This window comes from Pongo pygmaeus, chromosome 4 (genome assembly GCF_028885625.2).
Source record: "Pongo pygmaeus isolate AG05252 chromosome 4, NHGRI_mPonPyg2-v2.0_pri, whole genome shotgun sequence".
In the NCBI taxonomy this organism is placed as follows: Eukaryota; Metazoa; Chordata; class Mammalia; order Primates; family Hominidae; genus Pongo; species Pongo pygmaeus.
This window is the reverse complement of record NC_072377.2, coordinates 78489880-78503872: the sequence shown is the minus strand read 5'-3', so window position 1 is coordinate 78503872 and position 13993 is coordinate 78489880. Positions and strand designations below refer to the sequence as shown.

The window sequence follows — 13993 nt, the reverse complement described above, 5'->3', positions numbered from 1 at the left end:
GAGAGCAATTATACTTAAATGATGTAAAAATGAAAAATGTGCTTTTCAAAAACTAACAGATTATAAAATTTTGCTTAGTATATACCAGAGGAAGTTTTTACAAGTTTTCTTTCTAACTAAGGGTTTAATTCTTCCTTCCTGTCTGGGAAAATACTAGATCTAAGAAATTATTTAAACTTGAAAGTATAGGACATTTAGTATGTTTTAGGGCTTCAAAAGCAAAATCTATCCATATGGTATAGGATTTTGTGCACATCTAAGGCAGTATGGAATTCTGGTTAAGGGAGTGTGCTCTTGAGCCAACATGCTAGGATTACTATCTGTGTGACCATGGGCAAATTGCTTAGCTTCTCTGTGTGCCTCAAGACTCCTCTTAGGTAAACTGGGGGTAACAGTGTATACCTGGAAGGATGGCAAGAGGATTAAGTGAATTAATTTCCATAAAGAAGTCTGTAGAGTGCCTGGCAATTTGTTAGCTGTCAAAAACATCAGTTATGATTTTAGCTATTAAGAATTCCTCTTCCCCAGTGCAACTAAAGAGCTCTTTTCTGGGTCATGTGTATTAGTAACCTCCAAAATCCAGGGTTGTCGCAAGCTTCTTTTACTTAAGATGGTTCCACTCCCCTTTAAACATAGAGGAAAAATACAATCAGAACGAACTCTTAACATGTTTCCTTTGCTAATAACAAAGTAATAATTAAAGCAAGCATTGCAACAACAAAAACCAAAGCAATAATCCTTTTACTCTAAAAACCGTTCAGAAAAAAGCCTCAAAGCATATTTCAAAATATTGTGGTAACAATTTTCAGCATATACTAATCTGATAAAGGCTCATTTTTTCAGTTGTTGTTCTTCGCCCACTAAGATAAGCAAAATTTATCTCAGCCAAAGAGGGAAGTCAATGGTGATTTAAAAAGAAAAAAACAAAAACTCTCAAAAATAGTGTCATGTTGCAAGTAGGGGAAACAGAATCAGGCCTGGCGCAGTGGCTCACGCCTGTAATCCCAGCACTTTGGGAGGCCGAGGCGGGCGGATCGCTTGAGCTCAGAAGTTCAGGACCAGCCTGGGCAGCATGGCGAAACTCCGTCTCTACAAAAATTAGCGGGATGCGTTGGTGTGCACCTCCACTCCCAGCTCCTCCGGAGGCTGACGCCAGAGAATCGCTTGAGCTTGGGAGGCGGAGGTTGCAGTGAGTCGAGATCGCGCCATTGCATTCCAGCCTGCCTAGGCTGTGGGAGTGAAACCCTGTCTCAAAAACAAACAACAACAACAAAAAATTGGACCTTTTCTTTTATAGGTCTGGGTGAATGTAGTTCTGTCTCCTACCAGAATAGCCAGACATCTGGGAGCCAGGCGTCCGTGACCCAGGCACAAATACCCGCACACTTCTTAAACAATAGCTAAGAGTCAATCACACCCAGGCATTTCAAATATTATCAACAAGTTGTATTGGTTAGCTTTACACTAAGGCCTGAGGCTTCAACATCTGTAGGGCATAGTCTGGTAGCCAAAGCTTCCCCAAATGGCAATTGTTTGGGATTACCCTGGGGACTCCTACTTACACATAGCTCTAGAAATGTGAATACAAGTCATATAATTTCATTCATCACTGGCTATAGGTAGAACCCAACTACCCAAAATTCCTGCTCTATTAAATCTAATTCATTGTTTCATTAAAATGGTAAATGATGTGTAATAGTCAGGATTTTGGCTAATTAAATATTATACAAATGAAAGAATAGATTCTTATATGGCAGGAAAGCCTTTTTTTTTTTTAAATCAGGGTCAAATATAACTATATCAACAAACATTCTTTGAAGTATTTTTTGATCTTGCTAATTTTGCTAATCATTAGTAAATTCGTGAAAGTTGGTATTGTGATTGCTAAATATTTCCCAGGAATGAAAGACGCAATTTCCAACTTTTCTGGATGAGCCGAACATAATGCTATGGTTCTTGGATGATGAGTAAAAGAAAGTCTTGACGTTAATACTTAGATACAATATTGTTTCTCAATACATTTATTAAATATATTTAGACTACAATACGCATTACCTTAAAGACAATTTATCATGTTTTAAATGCTGGAGGGCTAATTTTTTCAGTAGGAGTGTGTAATTAGCAAAGGCGCCAGAGGCCATAAGACGGTAGAATAGAGCTGGGAGAGGCAGGGGAGGAAAGCCGGATGGAACCCTGTTGTCTTTCTGGGTCAGGGTTAGTCTGTACCGGTTAAACGGTGAAAGAGAAAAGGTCAGCGCAGGAATTTGGTATTTCCCTGACATCTCCAGATGAAAGTCCGGGCTCTAGGACTTCTCTAGACTGTGAAAGCAGCCCACGATTCTTCCTTGCATGCACCTAAGTGGCAGTAGGTTTAGGATGAAAGTGGCGGGGCAGAGGCCGGCGGTCCTCGCCCGTGCCCTCTGCACCCCTGTCCCGAGGCCGGGATGGCCGCGTCCACTCTGGGTAAATTTCAGGAGGGCCTACGCGTGGCTGGAGAACTCCACCGGGCTCTGCGAACAGAATCCTGCGAAGGTCGGCATTAAAGGAATACGCAAAATCAGCGTTGTAGCCCCCGCGGCTTAACCGCATCTATTTTTATATCTAAGCCAAGGTCACTCTTTAATACCAAGCCATCGCCCTGAGCTGGGCGTCGCGCTGCCGGGTGACGGCGGCCGGGGCGGAGAGAGGGGGCGCGGGTGGCGAGGCGGGGGCCGCGTGACGCCCCCGGGCTGGCCAAGCCGGCACCTGCCGGGCCGGCGCCTGAGAGCCGGGGCCGGAGGGAGGCAGGGCGGCGTCCCAGGCTCCGAGGAGGGGCCGCTCCGCGCCGGCGGGCGGGCGGGCGGGGGGATTCGCGGTGGGCGCGGGCGCTGAGCGGAAGCGAAGGCTGGAGGCGCTGCGGCGCTAGTGCGTCACGTCGTCGGAGGGCACGGTGGGCCGCGGCCGACCCGCGACGAGGAGCCGGGCGTCCGCTGCGAGCGGGAGGCGGCCGCACCCGCCCTGGCAGCGGCGAGCTGTGCGGCCCGGGACCGGCCGGAGGTCGCCAGCGAGCAGCCGCTGGCTCCATTCATTCGCGCGGCTCCGCCTCCTTTCCCGGACTCTTCCAGCGGCTCCCGGGGCGCGTCTGAGGTGAGTGCGCTCCCTATCCCCGGCGCGGACCGTGGGGTGAGGCCGAGGCGGCCGCACCGAGCCCCGCGCCCCGCGCCCCCGCCGGCACCAGACCCACGGACACCGAGCGGCGACGCGGGCCACCGGCTGTGGGCGGCCCCCGCGGGCTGGGCCTGGCGCAGACCAGTGCGGGCCGCCTGGACCTGGGGCTCGCGTCCAGCTGGCGGCGGTCTGCGGGGCATGTGGCGCCCCCAGGTGCGCGGGCCTCCGCCTCGGCGCCACCATTTTGTGTGAGGGAATGCCGTTCTCCGCTCGCCTCCGCCGCGGGCCGGTTCGCAGCTGCGACTTGCCGCCCCCTCCCCTAGCCCTCTCCCCACCTGGATGCTTGGCGTGCGAGCTGATTGCTTTGGCTTGGGGAGACGCGGACTCGGGGAGGTGTGGAACTTCAGCGTTTAGACTCGGTTCACCCGACCAGGTGGCCTCCAGAGATGCTCTGACCGCCTTTCTTTACCTGTGACTACTTTTGGAATAGATATTGTATGATTCTCCCTCCTCTAGAATGCAGGTCGTTGCAGTTTTGTCCTAATTGTGTTCTCAGTTCTCCATTATGCCATTTTTCAAGAGGCCTATGCTTCGGGAGGTGAAGCCTTGAACCCTGGGTGGTTTATGGCTCGGGGGTCTGGATTACACTGACTCCCATGACTGTCCTTGGGGAGAAAAGATGAAGCATTTCCCTGGCTTTTCAGCGTCTGGGAAGCGGCGTGGGTATCGTATCGGGTGGATTCGAAGATAACCACCTGATGCAGGTCATCTTCCCCCACTGGGAGAACCGTTCCTAACGTAAATTAAAACGTGTGTACGGGTTTTTTGGGGGATTGGGACCGGAGGGACATATTTCTAAAAAATTTCCGGAAGGGAAAGTTTTCATTGTGATTCTCACAGTACTGTGACACAATTTGTCATTTTCAAGGTTGCTGAGAATTTGGGAATTCTTTTAATTCGTTGGCTCCTCGCGAATTACTACTTACGAACTGAGCAGATTATACCCAAGCCATTTGTATTTTGTCATTGCATCACAGACAGGGATTACAATCGGGAGTGCTGGCTGTTGCATAATGCACACATTTGGGCCCTGGAGGGAATTCACCGAAGTGGATCTGGGTTTGGTGTGCCATGCGTTTTTATTTTTTACATAGGATGTACAGATGATCTTTGCAAACTGCGTCCCTTATCGTACTATAAAGTGTTTACAAGAGGAAAGATTTTTAGTGACTAGTATGGACCAGACTAAAATTTTTAGTGTTTTAGTTTTGCTTGTTTTGGAGGAAAGGCAAGGAATGAGATGGCGAGAGGCACCTGGGAAAAGTCCGTTTGTCCTAACGCTTGAAGCGCAAACAAAGATAAAACATGATCGTCTTTCACAGAAATTTTGTAGCTATTATAGTGGACTTTTCTCTAAGTTAATGATGAGGATCCGTTTGGGGAACTTAGAAATAGCTTATGTGAGTAGCAACATTGACCTTCCACATGAGTGACCATAAATTAAGGTGTTTTACCTGTGGATTTTAGGTTCTAAAAGGCTTCAAATTAGTCTGACCTTTGAGATAGTATTCATGTCATTACGAGTGGTATTTATGTAATAAAAATGGGATATAGGCCCGGTGCGGTGGCTCACACCTGTAATCCCAACACTTTGGGAGGCCAGAGCGGGTGGATCACGAGGTCAGGAGTTCAAGACCAGCCTGGCCAACATGGTGAAACCCCGTCTCTACTAAAAATACAAAATTAGCCGGGTGTGGTGGCACATGCCTGTAATCCCAGCAACTGAGGAGGCTGAGGCACGAGAATCACTTGAACCCAGGAGGCAGAGGTTGCGGTGAGCCGAGATCGTGTCCTTGCACTGCAGCCTGGGCAACAACAGTGAAACACCAAGATGGAATAGATATCCAACAAAGGATTTTGATTTGGAGAAAACGAAATAATTAAGTGCTTTTGAGGTAAAGTTTCCATGCCATCCTCCTTATTAAATTAAACTTTTTATTTTCTGTTTTGTTGAAGACTCTCCCACTAATTTTGTCTTCAAACAAGTGATTCTATATCGTGTACCATCCCTGGCAAAAATATCGTGCTTCCCATTAAAGATATGTTTATTCTATAGGGAGAATTATGGAGGTGAGAAGAACCTTGGACATTTAGATATGAGTCTTGGTTTAGGGAATTTAAGCAAAGATTGCCTGCTAGAGATTGCAGGTGACCTGTCTGGACCTATCCTAGGCCTATGGGGAATGAGTTTTTTTTTTTTTTCTAGCAAATAACAGTGCTGAGTCAAACACAACTCTTAAACTTAACTTCTGTTATTATACAAGTCAGAGAAGTTCACTGAATTGGTAAGATTGTATTTAATTGACTCTAGTTTGGAAGTGATCTTGGTGTGCTTTTGTCTTTGAAGTTGTTTGAGATTTTGAGCATTATTTTACCAATGGTTGAGAAATTGAAAAGAAAAACCGAATATTTTTCTCTATTAGCTCCTACCTAAATACTCCGTTTTAAGCCTTAAGCGTATTATGTTCAGTCATCTGCCTAAAAATTCAGTAAGATTTACTTTTTAAAGGTAAGTACAACATAAGAGAGTTGAGTATTAATGTAGTGATTCCCATAATATCTGTCAAGGATTCTGTATAAAGGATTGTTGTTTGGGTAGGAAGTTAAACAAAACTTGTATGTTCCTTCCTCTAAGATTTTATGATTCTGAGTGAAAAAAGGAGTTGTGTGATTATCGTATTTAAGACGATAGTCTCTTCACATGCCATTATTTTTTGTATATTTAGCTCTGAAATTTAAGTTCTAAATTTGGTATGCCTCAGTGGTAGTAGGAATATTTCACAGTTGTTTCAATGATAACAATAAAATCACTCAAGGTAGAATTTATTAAGGAAAAGGTGTGATGATTTAAAGATATTAAGGGAAAAACTAATAATTTATCAGAGATATCCTAGAATACTTATTAGACTCATGGAGTTTTAGAGTTGGTATATGATACCTTAACGTTTACATGCTCTGTATAGGCGACTACTCATCTATGCTAACCCATTTTTTAGGCTAGAAAGTTTGTGACGTACCTAGATTCCTCCCACCCCCGCCTTTTTTTTTTTTTTTTTTTTTTTAATGAATACAGTTTTGGTTACTAGCTGTTCCAATAAGATGCTAGTTTTAGACTAAACAAAGATAGCTTTCATTTATTCCACAAACATTGAGTGTCTGTTGTGTGTTGTAGGTCACAAACAGGCCCTACTGTCACGGAGTCTATAGTTTAATGAAGTATTGTGGATTACAATGTTAACAATTCCTTAAGGTCTAACTATACAAAGATTTTTGAAAATACGAGTTGGGAACAAATTTAGCAAATTGCATTTTTAAAAAAGTGCCAAGTTGCATGTTGTCACACTTCATTTGTAACTTCTCAGGTGTAGAATTAGTTTAATTTGGAAAATTCATTCCAGTAGTCCTTGTAATGTGTACTGTTTGGCTGGGTACAAAAACATGAATGTGCAAAGTAATCTAGAAATTCAGTCTTAAAGATGAGACAAACATTAAGCAGATAATTCTGTCCTGTGAGTGAACTGAACAGAGTGATATGGGGCACGCAGAGGAGGGCTGCATTCTTTCTGAGTGACTCTGGAAGGGCTTTACAGAGGCAGTGACAGTTGAACTTGGTCTTGAACAATGGATGAGTGAGAACTTGTCAGAAGCTTTTGGGGATGTGGAATATGACAAGAGACAGTCCCAGCAAATGCTAAAGCATAGAGTTATAACCGGTCCTGTTCTGAAAACAGGGAAGTCAGTTGATCTGGCCCAGGTCCCATGGTGGGTTGGGGACTGATTGTGAACGGATGTGTATGAGTTTTGCTCCATGGTGATGGGGAACCAATAATGGGTTTTCCAAGGAAGGAATGAACAGAATGGGGTTCTCTCTCTCTTTTTAGGAAGAGCATTCCAATAACAGTTTAAACGCTGGATTGGAGTGGAGAAAAGATACGAGCCCTTGTGATAATCTTGGCAAAGCCTTGAAGCAAAGCTGTGGCTATGGAGGTGACAGAGGAGGGGCTAGAGTTGAGACACATCTGCTGAAGTAGAAAGGCAGTATTTGAGGTGGAAAGAGATGTGCTTTGGTGTCACACAGACTGGATTTAAGTCAGGGCACCAGGGCTCTGTTGCCATGGTTGTGTAAATGAGGGATAGTTACTTAGGCTTGGCCTCTTTAGCTGTAAAATGAGTATGAGACATGCCTTGCAAGCTTATTGAAATGACCAGAAGTAGTATATAAAGCTCATTGGCTGACATGTGCATAATGATAATATCACCCAATTTTGTTAATGATGTCAATGAAGAGTTGTGTTAAGGGAAAGGATGACTTCAATAAGTTTTAGCATACAACTGGGTAGATGGTTGCTTTGTTAACATACAATGTGAGGAGAGGAAGAAGAGAGGATTGTAGAGGGAGAGAAGTTAACTTTTTTTTTGGCTCACTGCAACTTCTGCCTTCTAGGTTCAAGTGATTCTCCTTCCTCAGCTTCCCGAGTAGCTGGGATTACAGGTGCCCATCACCAAGCCTGGCTGATTTTTGTATTTTTAGTAGAAATGGGGTTTTACCAGGTTGGTCTCGCACTCCTGACCTCAAGTGATCTGCCTGCCTTGGTCTCCCAAAGTGCTGGGAGCCACTATGTCTGGTAAACTTTGTATATACTTTATTTAGTTTTGGGTTTCCTGAGGGAGAATCCAGGTAGAGGTATTGCGTGAACTGTTGCAAATATGAATCAGAGATCTAGGCAGATAATAGAGATTTGGGAGCTACCAGTGTATGTATTTGGTAAATGGAGCCAGTAGGCAGGGTAAGATTTCTAAGTAAGAGCAAGTGGAATAACCGAGGCTTATAGTTAGGTGAAATATTGTGAATTAAAATGTTAAAAGGTTCCTTGAAGTCTAAATGCACACAATTTTTGAAAATATGAATTGGAAACAAATCCATTTATTAGACTTTTTATTTTTGAAAAGGAGCCTCACTTTGTCACCCAGGATGGAGTGAGTGGTGCAATCTCAGCTCACCGCAACCTCCGCCTCCTGGGTTCAAGGGATTCTCCTGTCTCAGCCCCCTGAGTAGCTGGGATTACAGATGCACGCCGCTACGCCTGGCTAATTTTTGTACTTTTTAGTAGATACGGGGTTTCACCATGTTGGGCAGGCTGGTCTCAAACTCCTGACCTCGTGATCCGCCTGCCTCGGCCTCCTAAAGTTCTGGGATTACAGGCATGAGCCACTGCGTCCGGCCTAGACTATTTTTTTTTTTTTTTTTTTTTTTTTTTAGTGCTACATTGCATTTGGAGGGATCCCTGCATTTATGGATTGTGCAGAGGAGAGGCAGTTGCTGAAAGAAACTAAGAAGAAGAGAGAAGAAGAATATTTCACCTAACTATAAGCCTTGGCTATTCCACTTGCTCTTACTTAGAAATCTTATCCTGTCTAGTGGCTCCATTTACCAAATATATACACTGGTAGCTCCCAAATCTGTATTATCTGCCTAGATCCCTCTCCAGAAAGTCAGATTTTCCTGAGTGTCAAGGAAAGACAGAAACTTTTAAGTGACAGAAGGTGGTCAGTTTGGTTTAGTCTGTCATAAGGTCAAGAGGAGTAAGAATGAAAATAATCAATTGAATTTGGGACTTGGAGGGTTATTGGAGATCTTATGAGTAGTAGTATTAATATAGTGATAAGGACAGAAGCCAATTTAGTAATTCATAGAAGTGGAGAAAAAGTGAGTTTGACTTATTGTTATGCAATGAAAGATAAAGTACTAAACCATATTAATAAAGAATTTTGTAGTCTAAAAGCTTTTATTACATGTATTCCAGTGTTTTCAAGTTTGGATTGGCTTGTGATATACCTGATTAATTTATTCTGATACTTCCATCAACAGTAGTTACTACTCAGTGCAGTTCTACAGTTTAAGCCCATAGGCATAGGTTTGAATCCTGACTTTGCTGTTTCTAGCTGCCTGACTTTTATTAAGATACTGAATCTCTCCTGGCCTCAGTTTCCTCATCTGTAAAAGAGTAGTTATTACAGAATTTATCTCAAAATGTTGTTGACAGAATTACCTCAATGTGATAATGTATTAATGGTGAGCTACTAATATTATTATCAGTGGAATTAGTATAGCTTTTAGTATCTAGTTCAGTGATCCTCATCTTCTTAACCTTTTCTCCCTTTTATTATCTCTCTACACCCAGCCCATGTACCATGTATGACACTTCGTTGACGTTCTTTTCTTTTCTTTTCTAATAGCGATGGGGTCTCGCTTTGTTGCCCAGGCTGGTCTTGATCTCCTGGCCTCAAGCAGTCCTTCTACCTGAGCCTCCCAAAGTGCTGGGATTATAGGCATGAGCTACCATGCTCAGCTGAGGTACATTTCAAAGCAGTTATTTACTTCCTTATTTAAAAAAATCGTGATGTATCTATCACTCATCAATCAGAGCTTTTGATTTACATGAGATATAGTATAACCACAAGTTGAGTTGATAGAAATGTTAAAAAATAAGAAAACCTTTGCCGGGCGTGGTGGCTCACGCCTGTAATCCCAGCACTATGGGAGGCCAAGGCGGGTGGATCACAAGGTCAGGAGTTTGAGACCAGCCTGACCAACATGGTGAAACACCGTCTCTACTAAAAATACAAAAATTAGCCAGGCTTGGTGGCATGTGCCTGTAATCCCAGCTACTCAGGAGGCTGAGGCAGGAGAATTGCTTGAATCTGGGAGGTGGAGGTTGCAGTCAGCTGAGATTGTGCCACGGCACTCCAGCCTGGGTGACAGAGCCAGACTCTGTCTCAAAAAAAACAGAAAATCTTCATTTTTTGTTAGTTTGTGTATTAATGTAGGGGAAATGTATGTTTTTTGTTTTTTGTTTTTTTGAGATGGAGTCTTACTCTGTCGCCCAGGCTGGAGTGCAATGGCACTGGCTCACCTCACTGCACCCTTCGCCTCCCGGGTTCAAGCAATTCTCCTACCTCAGCCTCTTGAGTAGCTGAGACTACAGGCATGTGCTACCATGCCTGGCTAATTTTTTATATTTTTAGTAGAGACGGGTTTCGCCATGTTGGCCAGGCCGATCTTGAACTCCTGATCTCAGATGATCCACAAGCTTTGGCCTCCCAAAGTGTTGGGATTACAGGTGTGAGCCACCATGCACAGCCTTGTTTTGTTTTTAAAAATTGAAAATAATTAATGTTAGCCCGCTCTATAGCTTTTATGGATCCCAAACTAAGAGGCTGTCTTCTAATTTTAGATATGGCGTTGTTCTGTATTAATTATTTATACTCATGAGTGGAAAATATAGCTAAATTTAGCAAAAAAGTACCCAATTTTTTTTTTACTTTTTAATTTTTCAACTTTGATTTTAGGTTCGGGAGGACATGTGCAGATTTGTTAAATGGGTGAATTGCGTGTTGCTGGGGTTTGGTGTACAAATGATTTAGTCACTGAGGTAGTGTGCATAGTATCTGATAGGTAGCTTTTTGGCCCTTACGCTCCTCCCACCCTCTGCGTTCAAGTAAGCCCTGGTGTCTGTTGTTCCCCTCAATGTGTCCATGTGTACTTAGCATTTAGCTCCCATTTATAAGTGAGAACATGTGGTATTCGGTTTTTCTTACTTTGTTAATTCCTTTGGGATAATAGCCTCCATCTGCATGCATCCATGTTGCTGCAAAGGACACGATGTTTTTGTTTGTTTGTTTGTTTGTTTTTTTGAGACGGAGTCTCGCACTGTCACCCAGGCTGGAGTGCAGTGGCGTGATCTGGGCTCACTGCAACCTCGGCCTCTCAGCTTCAAGCGATTCTCCTGCCTCAGCCTCCCAAGTAGCTGAGATTACAGGCACCTACCACCACGCCCAGCTAATTTTTTTGTATTTTTAGTAGAGACGGAGTTTCACTATGTTGGTCAGGCTGGTCTCAAACTCCTGATCTTGTGATCTGCCCGCCTTGGCCTCCCAAAGTACTGGGATGATAGGCGTGAGCCACCGCACCTGGCCTTGTTCTTTTTTTTTTTTTTTTTTGACTGTGTAGTATTCCATCAAGTACCCACATTGTAGACATCTTGATATTTGGCTTTAGAATATAATACGTATCTAAAAATACTTGAAATTAATTTCAAACCATGAAAGAGGAAATAGAAGTGATTCTGAATAAATTTTGTTTGGAGAATACTAATTTTTTTGTATCTGAGTAGCGTCTGTGGATGGAAAAAATGGCATACTGGCTTGGATAGACTTAAGGGAAGTTCTTGTGCCTGTGGCAGTACTTACAATGGGCAGAGAGAAGTTTCTCCTGTCTCTAGTTAGAAACATACCAACTGTAACTAACAGTATTCTTTGACTAGTTTGTTGGCTGGTCATGTTTTCATGCACTGTAATTAATTCATTTTTGGGTAGAATTTATTGTTGGAAAGTCTCAGTTCTTTTACCCTTTAAAGGTATGCAGAATAAGTCTAAACGTCTAAACTTTTCATCGGCATATTGATTCTTCAAATATTTTAAGGGTAGTTTTTGTGTGTGTGTGTGTGTGTGTGTGTGTGTGTGTGTGACAAGGTCTGGCTCTATCATCCAGGCTGGAGTGCAGTGGTGCAGTCTAGTCTTGACTCACTGCAGCCTCTACCTCCCTGTAACCTCTGCCTCCTGGACTCAAGCCATTCTCCCTCAGCCCCCTGAGTAGCTGGGACTACAGGTGCGTACCACCACGGCTGGTAATTTTTTGTATTTTTTGTACAGATGAGGTTTCGCCGCATTGCCTAGGCTGGTCTTGAACTTGTGAGTTCATTGGCTCTGCCCACCTTGGCCTCCCAAAGTGCTGGGATTACAGGTGTGAGCCACCATGCCCAGCCAAGGGTAGCTTTCTTGCTTCCCTTCCCCAGTGAGAATTATTTCTCCCAATTTCAGTTCCTTATCTGGTGTACCATGGTTTCGAGATCCTTTGTCCTCTTGGCCTTCTCTGTTGGAGGCATTCCAGTTTTGCAGTGTGATTTTTTTTTTTTGAGATGGAGTCTTGCTCTATCGCCCAGGCTGGAGTGCAGTGGCACTATCTCGGCTCACTGCAACCTCCGCCTCCAGGGTTCACACCATTCTCCTGCCTCAGCCTCCCGAGTAGCTGGGACTACAGGCGCCCACCACCACACCTGGCTGATTTTTTGTATTTTTAGTAGAGATGGGGTTTCACCGTGTTAGTCAGGATGGTCTCGATCTCCTGACCCTGTGATCCGCCCGCCTCGGCCTCCAAAAGTGCTGGGATTATAGGCGTGAGCCACCGCGCCCGGCCTTTTTTTTTTTCTTAAAATGTGCCCCTTGGAAGGGAATAAAACACTGCACATACTGTCTGATCCATGAAAAATGTAGGGATGTTTTTCCCTCCCTAGGTGGAAAATTTATTTAATCTTAAAAAAAAAACTTGGTTATGGTTCATATTTAATCTAGTATCATCTAAATCTCAAGGTCTTCTTATTTGTCTCTGTCCTTCAGCAATGGATAATTAAAAAACTATAGTGCAATGTAGTGAATTTTATTTTTCTCCTAGCGGTATTTTGGAGTAACTTATTAAAGAAATATTTGGACAAATAAAATAAAATACCTAGGAATAAACTTAACCAAGGAAGTAAAAGATGTCTACAATGAAAACTATAAAACATTGATGCAAGAAATTGAAGAGGACATAAAAAATGGAAAGATATTTCATGTCCATATATTGGAAGAATCAATATTGTCAACATGTTCATATTACCTAAAGCAATCTACAGATTCAGTGCAATTTCTATTAAAATACCAATGACATTCTTCACAGAAATAGAAAAAAAAAAAATCCTAAAATGTATATGGAACCACAAAAGACCCCAGAATAGCCAAAGCTATCCTGAGTAAAAAGAACACAACTGGAGAAATCACATTATCTGACCTCAGATTACACTACAGAGCTGTAATAATCAAAACAGCATGGTACCAGCATAAAAACAGACATGTAGACCAATAGACCAGCATAGAGAACCCAGAAATAAATCTGTGCATCTACAGTGAACTCATTTTTGACAAAGGTAACATGAACATACATTGGGGAAAGGAAAATCTCTTTAATAAATGGTGCTGGGAATACTGAATATCCATATGCAGAAGAATGAAACTAGACCCGTATCTCTTGCCATATACAAAAACCAAATCAAAATGGATTAAAAACTGAAATCTAAGACCTCAAACTATGAAACTATTAACATAAAACATTGGGAAAACTCTCCAGGGCATAGGCGTGGGCAAAGATTGCATGAGCAATACCCCACAAGACAGGCAATCAAAGCAGAAATGGATAAGTGGGATCATGTCAAGTTAAAAAGTTTCTGCATAGCAAAGGAAACAACAAAGTGAAGAGACAACCCACAGAATGGGAGAAAATATCTGCAAACTGTCTATCTGACAAGGAATTAATAACCAGAATATATAAGGAACTCAGACAACTCAATAGTTGAAAACATGTAATAATCTGATTAAAAAATGAGCCAAAGATTTGAGTAGATATTTCCTAAAAAAAGACATACAAATGGCAAACTGGTATATGAAAAGGTACTCAACATCATTGATCATCAGCAGAATGGAAATCAAAACTACAATAAGGCCAGGCACGGTGGCTCATGCCTATAATCCCAGCGCTTTGTGTGGCCAAGGTGGGCAGATTGCTTGAGCTCAGGAATTCGAGACCAGCCTGGGCAACATGGTGAAACCCCATCTCTACAAAAAATACCAAAAAATTGGCTGAACATGGTGGTGCATTCCTGTGGTCCCAGCTACTGGGGAGGCTGAGGTGGGA

General features: G+C 43.1%; 2 protein-coding genes across 9 annotated transcripts in view; one reads left to right on the top strand and one right to left on the bottom strand.

The window, feature by feature from the left end:
- Window positions 1-2005: 2005 nt before the first annotated feature.
- Window positions 2006-3917, bottom strand: LOC134739591 (fibroin heavy chain-like). Its single transcript, XM_063664903.1, has one exon. The coding sequence runs from the start codon at window positions 3345-3347 to the stop codon at window positions 2910-2912; it is 438 nt and encodes a 145-aa protein (XP_063520973.1). The 5' UTR covers window positions 3348-3917; the 3' UTR covers window positions 2006-2909.
- FAM169A (family with sequence similarity 169 member A) overlaps window positions 2018-13993 on the top strand; it is an 88822-nt gene continuing 76846 nt past the window's right edge. For 3 of the 8 annotated variants that reach the window (XM_054486992.1, XM_054486993.2, XM_063664898.1), the window contains exon 1: window positions 2018-2532. In XM_054486992.1, coding sequence (XP_054342967.1) covers window positions 2350-2532 — 183 coding nt within the window. In that variant the 5' untranslated portion in view covers window positions 2018-2349. Of the gene's footprint in view, window positions 2533-2959; window positions 3127-4846; window positions 5103-9322; window positions 9563-13993 lie in introns of those variants that run through there. The other 5 variants (XM_063664902.1, XM_063664899.1, XM_054486994.2 and 2 more) reach the window with 4 other exon arrangements.

What these genes read in the sequence shown, in the direction of transcription:
- LOC134739591 (XM_063664903.1), bottom strand. Translation starts at nt 3,347, where the DNA reads ATGCCCCGCAGACCGCCGCCAGCTGGACGCGAGCCCCAGGTCCAGGCG.